Below are 15,347 nucleotides of genomic sequence, written 5' to 3'. Positions count from 1 at the left end.
AATTATGGCACATGTTGATCATTGTTGTAAGGAAATTGTGTGTAAATTATCCATTATCTTTAATTTTCATCATCTTCATCTCTGCCACCTCGTTCTTTATGTCCCTTCGGGAAGGCAAGGAGAAAGGTAAAAATTATCAACCTAAATAATGTTACAAAATAGGACTATTATTGCTCTTTACAGTGTTTTAATGTTTCTCCAGGACCAACGACTCACTTCACCTTTGTCGTTTGCTTTGACATCCGAGCACAGAGAGCATGTACAGTTTGCATTAAAAATTCTGTTTGAGGCAGCACCTTTGCCTGACTTTCCTGCAATATTGTAAGTGTTCAAAGTATTTAGTTTATTTTTTCGTTTGCTTGCTCAGAATGAATGTGACTGTGCGCCATCAATCTGATAACCAATGTAAATCAATAAATATACATGCTGTAGACATTAATTACATTATATAGGATAACACCTCGGCTAAAATGGTGGACAGAGGGATGGCACACAAGCAAGGTAAACCTTTATTTGCCATTACCAACAATAATGATTAGGCTACAACAAAAGCAAAATACTTCTGTAGCTGGAACTCTGAAATAAAAATAGAATGCTGAAAATAATCAGATCAGGTGACATCTGTGGAGAGAGAGGTGAGGTAGGTGGAAGGTTATTGATTTGACACGGTCATATGGAAATGTCAGCACTCCACGGAAGCTGCTTGACCTCCTGAATGAACATTTCCAACATTCTTTATAATTATCAGGTTTATATTTTGACGAGCTGTGGGTGTTGATGTCTTGTTACTTTCAAATGTGTAAGCCAACTTTTTTTTTTAAATATAATTTTTATTGGAATTTTTTACAGAAAATATAAAACATAACGACAAACAATGAAATGCAACAAAATAACCCATAATAACCGTATTGTAAGCCAACTTTTAAGAACTGCGTTCCTTTATTGGATTGCGGGGATAGGGTGGAAGCGAGGGCTTTAAGTGGGTCGGTGCAGACTCGATGGGCCGAAAGGCCTCCTTCTGCACTATGTTCTACGTTTATGTTTATGCCGCACAACATATGGATAAAACGTTGTTTCGTCTGTTATGGCACAAATTATACGCAAGGAATGCAATTCAGCCGTGAAGTATGAATTTGGTTTCAACATCCAATGGCATTTAATGTGAGCCCTTTCAGCAGTCCACCGTACCCATTCTGATTTCTGAATCACAAATGTATCATAGTTCCCACAGATCATCCGATATGCCAGCTGTTGAACTAAGTTGAGGTATTGGGCGAGCTTCTAGAATTAAGGCCAAGTGGTTTAATTAACTGAAGTGAGTGATTTTGGGGTTAGGGGTGTGTAAGTGCTGTTGATAAATTATCCCTCTGAAAATACAATACAAAATCTGTTACAAGATTACTTATGTCACCAGCATTACCTATTTCCCCCAATATATTTTGCTTTCAATATTTTGGCTGAATTTAAAACTCTTGGTAGATTGAATTTTTAAACTTTTGTGCGGCAATTCATCCAAATTTTGCTGCTCTGTAATAAATATCATAGTGCCAATTCTCTCATGTATTCTCATTTTGCTCGGGTATGGTGACAGATGAGGAAACTCCGCCCCTGGAAGAGTTCAAAATAGATAAGAAGGAAGTGTTGAACAACTCGGTACTCAAAGTTGACAAAGGACCGCGACTGTATGAGATGCATATAAGAATATTGAAAGAAGTGAGAATGGAAATTGCAGGGTCGCTGGCCGTAATTTTCCAGATTTCTCTAGACTTGAAAGCAGTACCAGAGGACTGGAGCATTGCAAATATTACGGCATTGTTTAAAACGGCTGCAAGGATGGCCCCAGCAATTACAGACCAGTCAATTTAACAAGCCAGTCAATTTAACATCAGTGGTGGACAAGCTTCTAGAAACAATTATTTGGGATAGAATTAGTAGTTACATGGAGAAATGTGGTTTGATTTGGAAGAGCCAGCATGGATTTCTAAAGGAGAAGTCATGTTTAACTAACTTGCTGGTGTTCTTTGGAAGGATTGATGAAGGTAATGCTGTTGATGTGGGCTTTCAGAAAGCATTCGATACAGTGCCACTTGAGAAAAGTTATGGATCATGGAACGAAAGGGACAGTAGCAACGTGGATAAAAAAAATTGGCTGAATAATAGACAAAGAGTAATGGCCAGTGGATATTTTTCGGGCTGGAGAAGGTTTGTAGTGGTGTTCCCAGGGGTCGTGCTGGGACCCTTGCTTTTCCTGCTATATATATATTATCTAGATCTTGGTGTGCAGGGGACAATTTCCAAGTTTGCGGATGATTCAATCTTGGAAGTCTAGTTGTTGTGGATCTGGGAAAACATCCCCGCAGGTAAAAAGAGTCACGTGATGTGTAATGACATCAGTAGAGTTTGCCCGGCCTTTGCAGTTCTCCATCTTAGATTGGATGAGCAACACTTTTTAAACCTCTCATCATGCTTTGAAAGAATCCAGAGTGTGCCACCTCTGGATCTTTTCTTTTTGTATCTAATAAATAAATATAACAATTGTAAACTCAGGAAGATCGTGTAGAACTTCAAAAGGACATAAATGTTGGTGGAGTGGGCAAAAAGGTGGCAGATGAAGTTCAATGCAGAGAAGTGTGAGGCAATGCATTTGGTAGGGAAGAAAATATAAAATTAGGGGTAAAATTCTTAAAGGGGAGCAAGTGCAGAGGGTGTATATGTGCATAGATCATTGAAGGTATCAGGACAAGTGGAGAGAACAGTTAATATAGCATATCATATTCTGGGCGTTTTTGATAGGGGCACAGAGTACAAGAGAAAGGAGGACACTAGTTAGACCTCAGCTGCAATATTGTGTACTGTTCTGGGTGCCACACTATAGGTAGGATGTGAATACATTAGAGAGAGAACAGAAGAGTTTTACAAGAATGGTTCCAGGGGTGAGAAACTTGATCTACGAAGATAGATTTCAGAGGGTGGGATTGTTCTTGGAGAGAAGAAAACGAAGAGGAGATTTTATCGAGATGTTCAAAATCATGAGGGGCTGGACAGTAGGTAGGGAGAAAATGTTCCTGCTTGTAAAAGGAACAAGAATGAGAGGCACAGATTTGAAGTGGTTCTAAAAGAAGCAAATATGATTTGAGAACAATTTTTTTCACACAACGGGTCTGGAATGTACTGTTTGGAAGTGTGGTGGATGCAGGATCAGTCAATGTAGTCAAGGGGGCATTAGATGTTTACTTGAATAGAAAGAATATTCACCGTTTTGAGGCAATGGGCCAAATGGCGGCCTCCAGTTCCATAATGATTCTGTGATATGCTGCCCTTATTATAGGAAAGATTGAGGAGAAATTTTACACTTATGCTGCTTTGTTCCTTTCAGACTTGGAGAAAACATTGCTGCCAATAATGCATATAAACAACAGAACACAGACCATGTAATGAAAAAAGTTCCTGTCCACCAGCATTCAGCAAGCTTTGTAGCATCAAAATGTTCAAGTACAACCAGTGCTGCCAGATCCAATATTCATGAGTTGATCGATAAATTGCAATTAGGAATGGAGGTTTGTACTGCATATTGATGGGCTTTATGGGTTATTTGTTTATATATTATAGTTTGTTTTTAATATCGCTCTCGCATCTGATGGATACCGATACTTTGTCAGAGGCACTAAAAATGCTGTTGGACCAATGGTGCATCTTATTCATCTTTATATTTAATCACTGGATGTGGACATTGCTCGCTAGGTCAGCATTTATTACCCACCTCTACCTGTCCTTGGTGATGAGTGCAGTCCGTGTAGTGAAGGTCCTCCCACAGTGCTGTTTGGGAAGGAGTTTCAGGATTTTGACGCAGTAAAAATGAAGGAATTGGTGCCAGTTTAGCTCAGTTTGCTGGACGGCTAGTTTGTGATGCAGAGCAAGCCCAACAGCGTGGGTTCAATTCGGCTTAGAGGTGTGGGTGTTCCCATTCCCCTGTTGTCTTTGTCCTTCTCATTGATCGAGTTTGCTGGTTTGGGAGATACTGTTGAACAAATCTTGGTGAGGCGCAATGGTGCATACTACAACCATATTGTGCCAGAGGTTAAGGGAGTGAAGATTCAAATTCGTGGATGGGAATACCAGCCAAGCTGGCTGTTTTGTCTTTGATGGAACTTTTGAGCATTGTTGGAACTTTACACATCCCGGCAAGTAGAGTGTATTTCATTACACTATGATAATAAGGGCCTTCAGGCACCATGTTGGCAGATTGGTTAGCACTGGTGCCTCACGTGCTGAGGACCCGGGTTCGATCCTGGCTCCGAGTCACTGTCTGTGTAGCGTTTGCACTTTCTCCTCGGGTTTGCATGGGTCTCACCCCCACAACCTAAAGATATGCAGGCTGGGTGGATTGGCCACGCTAAAATGCCGCTTAATTGAAAAAAATAATTGGGTACTCTCAATTTATTTTAAGAAATGATAGTGAGGGCCTTAAATGGAGGCAGAAAGAGATTATCCATTTACCTCCGCTGGTTGAAAATGGTTGTCTATCATAGAATTTACAGTGCAGAAGGAGGCGATTCGGCCCATCGCGTCTGCACCGGCTCTTGGAAAGAGCACCCTACCCAAGGTTGACACCTCCACCTTATCCCCATAACCCAGTAACCCCACCCAACACTAAGGGCAATTTTGGACACTAAGGACAATTTAGCATGGCCAATCCACCTAACCTGCACATCTTTGGACTGTGGGAGGAAACCGGAGCACCCGGAGGAAACCCACGCACACATGGGGAGGATGTGCAGACTCCACACAGACAATGACCCAAGCCGGAATCGAGCCTGGGACCCTGGAGCTGTGAAGCAATTATGCTATCCACAAGGCTACCGTGCTGCCCATGTTTCAGGCTTGTTTTGTTTTTGCATTTTAGCACCGAGTTCCAGTACCATTGAAATTGTGGGTGTCCATAAAGTCACCTTCTCCCATTAGTTGTTTCAGCAGTCCATCATCATCCATGACTGGATCTGACACGCCTCCAAAGGTTTAATCTAATCTGTTGATTATGGGCTCGCTTGGTTTAATTTTTAGCATGCTGATTCTACTGCCCAGTATGCATGTAATCCTGTAGTTTAACGCATTTAGCAACTCATTTTAGGCACGTCTGGTGCTGCTCCTGGCATGCTCTTTGACACTCTTCATTAAACAGGAGTTCCCTAGGTTAATGGTAATGGTGGGGTGAGGAATATGTCTGGCCGTGTGGCTTCAAATTGCAATGGAACACAATTTTGATTCTGCTAATGGCTCACAGCACATGGATACTCAGTTTTGAGTTAGATTTTTTTCTAAATCTTTCCTATTTAGTAGTGCTGCAGAATGCTCCATGTGAAAATGAAACTTTGGTTCCAGAAGGACTCTGCAGGGATTACTCCTATCAATACTGTCATGGGCAAATACATATGTGACAGATTGGTGAGGACAAGCTCAAGTATGGTTTTCCTTCATGCTGGTTCTCTCACCACCTCCAGCAGGCCCAATCTTGCAGCATCATAGCTGGGATCAGTCGTAGTTCCAATGTGCCACCCATCCAGACTATAGTTGTGTTCATACTATCTCGGTGTTTCTACCAACTAGTTGAGGGAAAGTAAAAGCTGATAATCCGCATTTCCTTGCCCATATTTGACTTGACGCCATGAGACTTTGCTGATGCCATTAATGTTGAAGTCTTCCACAGCCTCTCCCTCCTGACTATATAGCAATCTGCCACTAGGGGTGGCAACGGAGGAACCTGAAATGTTGCTGGAGTTGGTGAAAGGTACGAATCTGAGAGTATGATTGCGCCCAGATGTCGATTGATTAGTCTGTGGGACAGTTCCAGCTTTGGTACAAACCCGCAAATAATAATGGGGATTTTAAATTATGCATTCATGGAATGTGGATTTTGCTGACAAGGCTGTCAGTTATTGCCTAATTGTAATCGCCCTTGATAAGGTGGTAGTTGTGAGTCATCTTGTTGAATATAACTGAGTGGCCTCCTTAGCCACTTGAGAGATAGCTAAGAGTCAACCACATTGTGGGTCTGAACGAGTGTCTCCGGAGCATTTGTCCAGACCTGTCGGTTACTAGCTACCCTGCTATCAAACTTCCCTGTTTAATCAATAATAGTCTAACAAGAGGAAAGTGCAGCAATATAAAATAAACTACATTGATGGCTGAGTCTTATTAAGAAAATTAGCTTTCAGAATTGTGTGGGAAAAGTGTAGGATCGTTTCTTTAATTATGACAGTTTCCTGAAATTGTGTGTATTGAAAGCTGATCTCATAAGCACAAGTGTTAAATTTTTACCTGCCATATGTTTGAATTCCACAAATAATTTTGTTGTCAGTTTTATGTAAGCAATGAACACCAATTTTTAGTTTTCTGCTGAGCATTCTGTATTGGTTTTTTTATTTAGCAGCTTAATAATACATTTGATACCTTTTTTGCAGCTGAAGGAACAAGTCAAGGATGTGAGGCTGTCCGATGTAATGGATGTATATGAGCAGAAGCTTTCATCTCTTGCCGTAAGTGGTTGAAATTGATGACATGATCTTTTTAAACCAGCAGCATTGAAAATTGGTAAAACTAAAATTATATGTGCCACATGTTATGGGAACAAAATCTCACTATTACATTAACAGCTGTTTTTTCTAAGTTGAGAAACAATAAGGAAATACTGGAAGCATAATACATTTCCTCTCGATTGGTTTATATATAGTTTCTTTTACAACTGAATGCGATGAAAATGATAATGTATTGGTACCTTGCTGAATGTCTAATGACAGTAGAAATCCAGAATTATGAATTATTCATCAGTTGGTCTGGTATGGCAGTTAGACAGTAGTAGTGGATAATATGAGCTACATTGCTTTTACTCTTCAAGTTTACAGTGATGTAACATTTTTGAAATCAGCCTGATAATCACTGTCTGTGTGGAGTCTGCACGTTCTCCCTGTGTCTGCGTGGGTTTCCTTCAGGTGCTCGAGTTTCCTCCCACAAGTCCCGAAAGACGTGCTGTTGGGTGAATTGGATATTCTGAATTTTCCCACTGTGTATCCGAATAGGCATATATTAACAATGCAGTGAAGTTACGGTGAAAAGCCCCTAGTCGCCACATTCCGGCGCCTGTTCGGGTACATGGAGGGAGAATTCAGAATGTCCAAATTACCTAACGGCACGTCTTTCGGGACTTGTGGGAGGAAACCGGAGAACTCGGAGGTAACCCATGCAGAATGTGCAGACTCCGCACAGTGACCCAAATCAAACCTGGGATCCTGGCGTTGTGAAGCAACAGTGCTAACCACTGTGCTACCACATTTACAATCAAATGCAACATGTACTGAAGTACAAAACAGCTTCAGAAAATAATTGAAAACAATGAGAAACGACGTATGACTTAGAATAGACCATTCTCCCCCTCGCACTGTCCTGTCATTCAATCTGGCTGATTTGTACTTCAACTCCCATTAACCTGCCTTTGTTCCACATCTTTTTAGTACCTGTACCCAACAATGCCCTATCAATCTCATTTAAAATTTCAGTCAGGGGTGGGAGGAAATATTGTTACAAATCTTTGTGTGAAGCAATGCATTCAGATCTGAGTCCTAAATGGTTGAGCTCTAAATTTAAGGTTATGCTGTCATATTGTGGATCCCTCGACCACATGAAATAGTTTCTCCATCCATTCTGTGTAATTCCTTAATTTTAATGACTGCAAGCTGGCCATGAATAAGGCAGCCAGTGTAACCTGATAACAGAAATCCTGAAGGTGCAGGCAAAATGGTGTGGCACTGCTAAATTCTGATACTAATTGTGAGCAGTCTGTTCCTTCCCATTGGTATGTTTACAAAACATCTCTCAGAACACTACATTATGCATTTAGCTTTAGCATAAGTTTCAGCAACAATTAGCTTGTTATAGATCATAGAACATTACAGCGCAGTACGGGCCCTTCGGCCCTCGATGTTGCGCCGACCTGTGAAACCATCTGAAGCCTATCTGACCTACACTATTCCATTTTTATCCATATGTCTATCCAGTGACCACTTAAATGCCCTTAAAGTTGGCGAGTCTACTACTGTTGCATAGGCTGACCAATGTTCTACTCATGCCATTGTAACAGTGGTGCATTTTCTTGTGATGTTTTTAAATGTAGCTAATTAATGTAACACTGATCATTCTTGGTGAAGGGTTACTCCATATTACACAAGTGTGTAGCAAAATGTACAATGTCACTGGTGAGGACAGTGGCCCTGGAGGTGAAGTGGCATATGTGACGGGTCTCGAGAAGGAAGAGGATGGTGTCAGGTCTGGGATGGAGGAAGAGGTGTGATCGTGCCTTAGGGGGTGGAGAGGTGTGCGGCTGGGCCAAGGGAGAGTACTCGGGTCTTGGAGGTGCGTGTCGGTCCTTGGGGTGGCGTGTAGTGGGAGGAACTGGTGTCAAGTTGGGTCAGGCTGGGAGGGATTGCGAGTTGTGCCTGATGGTGGGGGAAGGAGTGAGAATTGTGTCTGATGGTGGAGTACGTGGGGCGAAGAATCTCCGAGGGGCGTGCAATAATTCTATGGGCTTGAGTTTCTGATGGTGGGGTGGGGAGTGTAGACCCTTGAAGATTGGAGGGGGGGTCGGGAGGAGTCCTATTGGGGGTGGGGGGAGGGAGAATTCTGTTGGTCTATATAATACTTGTAATAATTTAAGAGGTGGTAATTCTTCTAACCTTTTCTGGATAACAATTGAAGTAACCCAGTCAGAACCATCTGAAGCTTTGCGATTTAAATAGTGTTTTTCTTTTTTTTTCAATTTAGAGTACCTGATTCATTTTTTTTCCAATTAAGGGGCAATTTAACGTGGCCAATCCATCTAGCCTACACATCTTTGGGTTGTGGGGGGCGAAACTCATGCAAACACGAGGAGAATGTGCAAACTCCAGGGACAGTGACCCAGAGCTGGGATCGAACCTGGGACCTACCGCCGTGAGGCATCAGGGCTAACCCACTGTGCAACCGTGCTGCCATAAATAGTGTTTTTTAATGGTCCTCCGTGCAGGGCAATTGCCCTGGGGAAGTTTGCACTTCTGAACAATTGCCCACTGCATCTTTTGGAGTACCCCCAATTTGACACTCATGGAGATCTGATGTTAAGCCCCAAAGCCTCGTGCAGACAAAGGATTTCTTCACACAAGTCTTGCTGTTTGTTTTATTACATATACATTTTGTGTTGTGGGTGCAAAGGCTTTAAATGTATTCAATTTTCTTTTAAGGTTCCTTGGTTGAGACGACCATGACAGCTGTGAGATAGGAAATAGAAAAATATGGCACTGAGATAGAGGATCAGCCATGGTCACATTGAATGGCAGAGCCGGCTTGAAGGTCCAAATGGCCTGCTCCCGTTTTCCATGTTTCTGTTTTTGCAAAGTCTCATTTTTCTGCATTATTAGTCAGTGGGATGCATCCAAGGCCATATATGTCTTCTATGTCACATTGCAAGGGATCGTCAAGGTTCATGTAGAGGTGACTGTCCCTCATTTATTCCTTTGCATGCCTCCCCTCACTGATGCAAAGGCATGTGAATTGAGTGGGGCCTTAGCCTTCCTTACTTCATTAGATTTTCACATTTTACAATACCACAGATGCTCCTTTTGAAATGTGTTTCAATATTAACAATCTGTAGCTTAACTATAACTGATGTTGAACTCTTTCTTTTGTGTAGTCCAAAGAAAACCGTTTACAAGACCTATTGGAAGCCAAGGCACTGGCCCTAGCACAGGCTGATCGTTTGATTGCCCAATACCGCTGCCAGAGAGCCCACGCAGAAGCAGAGGTATTTTGAAAATATCACAAGATAGATAAATAATTTTAAAAGATATTGGTGGGATTCTCCACTTGCCGACACCGAAATCGTATTTGGCGATCAGGCGGAGAAATCGGGGGCGGTGCCTGTTTCCAACTACTCCACCCCCTCCAAAACGGAGTCATCGGTGAGTACGCCGCATGCATTTGGGACTGCCTCAGGGCGTCACCTGGTCCTCCCCCGATGCTATACCCCAGATGGGCCAACTTCCTGACAGCATAGACTGTTTGTGCTCTGAGTTTTTGTTAACCTTGCATGCCAACTGCGGACTGTGTCCAGCGCCACCACAGTCGGGGGGGGGGGGGGGAGCCATTCTGCTGCCTGGAGAGACTGATGGGGTGTGGCGAGGGGGGTTACAGGGGGACACTATCTGGTAGGCTATGTTGTCACCGTGCGCTGCCACGAACCCGGCAATTCTCCGGATGTTTCTGTCAGGAACGCATGGGGTTTGACATGGCGCGGCTGCTAGCCCCCCTACCGGGCAGAACATCGGTGCGGGGTGGCGCTGACTTTTCCATCCTAAGACTAGACCCATTCTCCGGACAAAATTGGAGAATCCAGCCCACTGTCTCCAATTCAGTTTTTTAATTCAACAAATTAATTCAATCTTTTGGCCTGCTGCATTACATAAGCTACATAATTCAAATTAGAAGAAGCATTGTTTTCAGTACAAAAATTGACTAAATATTGTCGGGTCGGCTGATTCCCTAGATCTAAGTTTCTAGTTGTGAAGATCTTCAAAATATAGCAGAGTATAGGGGCTGGTTTAGCTCTGGGCTAAATCGCTGGCTTTTAAAGCAGACCAAGCAGGCCAGCAGCATGGTTCGATTCCCGTACCAGCCTCCCCGGACAGGCGCCGGAATGTGGCGACTAGGGGCTTTTCACAGTAACTTAATTGAAGCCTACTCGTGACAATAAGCGATTTTCGTTTAATTTTCATTTTCAGTAAGGTACAGTTGGATTTATCATGCTAATGTTGATTATAAGTAATAAAAAGCTGTTATCAAAAGTGTAGTGTCAGGAGAATGGAAACCTATTTTGCAACTACAGTCCTTTTAATCTATGGAAACGAAGGGCAGTAATAAATTGTTAAATGTATTTGTGATTAAATAAACTTGTATGGGGTTTGTTAATAACTTTGAAAGTTGCACTGCTTCTGAATTATCCATCCCAATGGGCTGGGAAGAATACGAAAAACCACAGTAAATACTTTTTATTTTTAATTTCGAAATTCTCATCAGGAGACAGATTTCAAACATCTTAATTAACCGCACCAATTAAAACACTAGCATTTTAATTGATCTATTGGTGTAGAATTTTGGTCTGAGCCAGTTTCAGTTGGAATCATTGATGATATCAGTGTTTGTAAGTTTTGTCTGTATGAAAAGCATACTAGAATGTCAAGATGGTCTTTTTCCAGACAAAGAGACTGGTGGTAAGTTGGAGGCTTTCAAAAGTGTGTTAACCAGGGTTCAGGGTAAGCACATTCCTTATTGAGTGAAGGGCAAGACGTAGACGTAGGGAACCCTGGATGTTCCCTACGGGGATATTGAGGCCCTGGTCAAAGAGAAGAAGCAGACATATGGGGCGCGATTCTCCGCCCCCCACGCCGGGTGGGAGAATAGCGGGAGGGTCTCCCGTCATTTTTCCCGCCATCCTGCTATTCTCCCCCCCCCCCCCCAACGCCACGAATTGCCGCTCGCCATTTTTACGACGAGCGGCGATTCTCCGAGGCCGAGCGGCCGGGCCTTCATGCCCGTTGGACACGGCAGCAACCACACCTGGTCGCTGCATTCATGAAACAGGCGCCAGATGCCCGTTTGGGGCATCTAGGGGCCCGATTAGGACGGGAGCACCACGACTGTGCTCGGGAGAGGACAGGCCCGCGATCGTGCCCACCGATCGTCGGGCCAGCGTCCAAAACGGACGCACTCTTTCCCCTCCGCCGCCCAGCAAGATCAAGCCGCCACGTCTTGCCGGGCGGCGGTGGAGAAAGACGGCTCCGCGCATGTGCGGGTTCGTGCCGTCTGCACGATAAAGTCATCCGTGCATGCACGGATTGGAACCAGCGCAGATGACTTCACATTCTCGGCGTGACGAGGTCGCTGCTGAGAAAGACGGAGGCCCGCTCCTAGCCCCCCGGGCGGGGGTGAATTAGGTGCGGGGAGCGGGCTCCGAGGCCGTCTTGAATCTCGGTCGAGTTCACGACGGCCTTCATGAATTCGGCCCCCTGCGGAGAATTCCGCCCATGATGTGCATCGGCAGCTGAGATCAAGTGGATCCCTTGGAGAGTACAGGGCTTTTCTGAGTAGGAGTTGAGAGAAATCAGGAGATCGAAAAGGGATATGAGATTGCTTTGGCAGATAAGGCAAAGGAGAATCCAAAGTGCTTCCACAAACACATAAAGGGCAAAAGAGTAAAAAGGGAGAGAGTAGGGTCTCTTAAGGATCTACAAGATCAAATATGTGCGGATCCATAAGAGATCCTAAATTAATATTTCTCATCGGTATTTACTATTGAGGAAGGCATGGATGTTGGGAAACATAGGGAAATAAATAGTGATGTCTTGAGGAGTATACATTTTACAGAGAAGGAGGTGCTGGAAGTCTTCAAGCGCATGAAGATAGCTAAATCCCCACAACCTGAAAATGTATCCCGGGACGTTGTGGGAGGAAATTGTGGGTCCCCTAGTAGAGATAATTGAATTGTCAACAGGCACAGGTGAGGTGCCTGTGGAGGGTAACAAATGTTGTGCCTTTGTTTAAGAAGGGCCACAGGAAAAAGCCGGGAAACTACAGACTGGTGAGCCTAACGTCTGTGGTGGGTAAGTTGTTAGAAGGTATACTGAGAGACAGGATCTACAGGCATTTAGAGAGGCAAGGACTGATTAGGGACAGTCAGCATGGCTTTGAGAGTGGAAAATCGTGGGCGGCATTCTCCGAGCTTCGGCGCGAGGACGGAGAATGGGCGTTGACGCCGAGATCCGGCGCGGCGGCGCTCCCGCGATTCTTCAGTCCCCGGAGAATTGCCGCGAATCGCGTGTGGTCTACGTGGCACGGGTAGGGGGCCATTGACAGGCCCCTGCGGCGGTTCTCTGAAGAAAACTGGCTGAGTTCAAGATGGCGTGATTCTAACCACGTTTTGCCTTTCGGGAACGGCCAGTGGCAGCTGTGGAGTCGGTCCGCGACCGCCCTAGTTTGGGGGGGGGGAGAGAATTCTTCATCTGAGGGGGACCCTCACAAGTAGCCAGGCTAGCGATCGGGGGCCACTGATCTGCGGTAGTGTGTGATGCGGGGGCTATATTTCTGGGCCGGTCCGCGGTGAGTCCAGCATGTTGGACGGGCGGCTGCTGAAGGCCGCGCCTTGCGCATGCGTGGACTCCGGACTGGAAGTGCAGGGCCCTGTATTGGAAAGTCCAGAGTGAAACGCCCACGTTTTGACTGGAGTGGGGACATAGCCCCATTATTGGAGAATCCCGCCCCATGTCTCTCAAATTTGATTGAGTTTTTTGAGGGGGTAACCAAGAAGATAGATGAGGGCAGTGCAGTTGTTGTTGTCTGCATGGACTTCAGCAAGGCCTTTGACACGGTACCGCATGGTAGGTTATTGCATAAAATGAAATCTCACTAGATCCAGGTGAGGGAGCCAATTGGATACAAAATTGGCTTGGCGACTGAAGGCAAAGGGTGGTTGTAGAGGGTTATTTTTCAAACTGGATCAGCATATGCCTGAGGGATCATTGCTAGGTCCACTGTTATTTGTTATTTATATTAATGATTTGGATGAGAATTTAGGAGGCATGGTTAGCTAGTTTGCAGATGACATCAAGATTGGTTGCATAGTGGATAGTAAAGAAGGTTATGTAGGATTGCAACGGGATCGTGATCAAATGGGCCAGTGGGTCGATGAATGGCGGGTGGATGAATTTAATTTGAATAAATGTGAGGTGATGCATTTTGGTAGATCGAATTGGAGCAGGACCTCCTCAGTTAATGGTAGGGAGTTGGGGAGAGTTACAGAACAAAGAGATCTAGGAGTGCAGGTTCATAACTCCTTGAAAGTGGAGTCACAGCTGGACAGGGTGGTGAGGAAGGCATTCGGCATACTTGGTTTACTTTTTCAGAACATTGAATTTAGAAGTTGGGCGTCTGGTTGAAGTTGTGCAAGATATTAGTACGGCCACACTTGGAATACTGTGTACAGTTCTGCACACCCTATTACAGAAAGGATATTATTAAACTAGAAAGAGCGCAGTAAAGATTTACTAGGATTCTACCGGAACTTGATGGTTTGAGTTATAAGGAGAGGCTGGATAGACTGGGACCTTGGAGCGTTCGTTGGAGGCTTGGGGATGATCTTATAGAGACCTGTAAAATAATGAGGAGCATAGATAAGGTAGATAGTCAACATTTTTTCCCAAAGTTATGGGAGTCTAAAACTAAGAGGGCAAAGGTTTAAGGTGAGAGGGGAGAGATCCAAAAGGATCCAGAGGGGCACTTTTTTCACACAAGGTGGTGAGTGTCTGAAACGAGCTGCCAGAGGCAGGTACAATTTTGTCTTTTAAAAACTATTTATACAGCTGTACGGGAAAGCTGGATATAGAGGGCTATGGGCCAAATGCGGGCAATTAGGACTAGCTTAGTTGTAAAAACTGCGTAGCATGGACAAGTTGGGCTCTAACCAAATATTTTCCAGAATAGATTAAAATAGCCCTTTTTATTATATGCATTCTATTCCTCAGAAATATAGGGCAGCATTCTCCGTCCCAGGACGCCTGGAATACGTTTCTCAATGGGACGGAGAATCGGGTGTCGCAGCACCAAACGCGATGCTCAGATTCCCGCAGGCGGCATGAACGAGGTCCACGATGCGCGCTGGTGGGGGATGTAAAATGCAAATGGGTCTTCATGATCCATTTCCAACTATTTAGTGGGCCTGGCGCCATATGCTCCGACCTCCTGTGATTTTCCAGACCCTGTGGTCAGGAATCACGAAGGCGCGGATCATTTGTGATCTCAGCAATTGTGAACCTGATGTGGTGAACCTCCCCACTTGGCCCACCGTGAGGTCCACCACACCAGAGCCACACTGGTAGAGACCATCTGAGGGCCCCCCCCCCCCCCCCCCCCCCCCAACAAACCAATGTTCTGCCTTCTCATGCTTCCTCTAGCAGACCAGCCCCCACAGGGAACCCTGTAATATAGGCCACCCCCACAGGGAGCCCTCGGAGGACTCTCCCTGTAGGGATCCCTGCCAAAAGGAAACCTCCTCCACAGATCCCTTCCCCACACACACAGATCCCCAACCCCCAAAAAAGGACCCCCGTCTGGAAGCTAGAGTGCAGTCCAGACAGGAGCAGTGGGAAGCATTATAGCAGTAACATGTACCGTGCAGCTCCCATGTGTCTGTTCCTCGGAGCAGAACAGCTCAATATGGTGGCTTGATAGCAGGGAATCCCTCATAAGAACATAAGAACTAGGAGCAGGAGTAG

General features: G+C 44.7%; 1 protein-coding gene across 3 annotated transcripts in view; it reads left to right on the top strand.

Moving 5' to 3' along the window:
* The window catches only part of cip2a (cellular inhibitor of PP2A), a 74,764-nt gene that overhangs the window by 43,299 nt on the left and 16,118 nt on the right, over nt 1-15,347 (top strand). For all 3 annotated transcript variants that reach the window (XM_038801858.1, XM_038801857.1, XM_038801859.1), the window contains exons 14-17: nt 203-321; nt 3,377-3,557; nt 6,459-6,533; nt 9,716-9,826. In XM_038801858.1, the coding sequence (XP_038657786.1) occupies nt 203-321; nt 3,377-3,557; nt 6,459-6,533; nt 9,716-9,826 (486 nt within the window). The remainder of the gene's footprint in view (nt 1-202; nt 322-3,376; nt 3,558-6,458; nt 6,534-9,715; nt 9,827-15,347) is intronic.

The sequence above is a fragment of the Scyliorhinus canicula genome, chromosome 7 (genome assembly GCF_902713615.1).
Source record: "Scyliorhinus canicula chromosome 7, sScyCan1.1, whole genome shotgun sequence".
In the NCBI taxonomy this organism is placed as follows: domain Eukaryota; kingdom Metazoa; phylum Chordata; class Chondrichthyes; order Carcharhiniformes; family Scyliorhinidae; genus Scyliorhinus; species Scyliorhinus canicula.
Note: the sequence above shows the minus strand (reverse complement) of the source record. Positions and strands in the feature narration are given on the sequence as shown.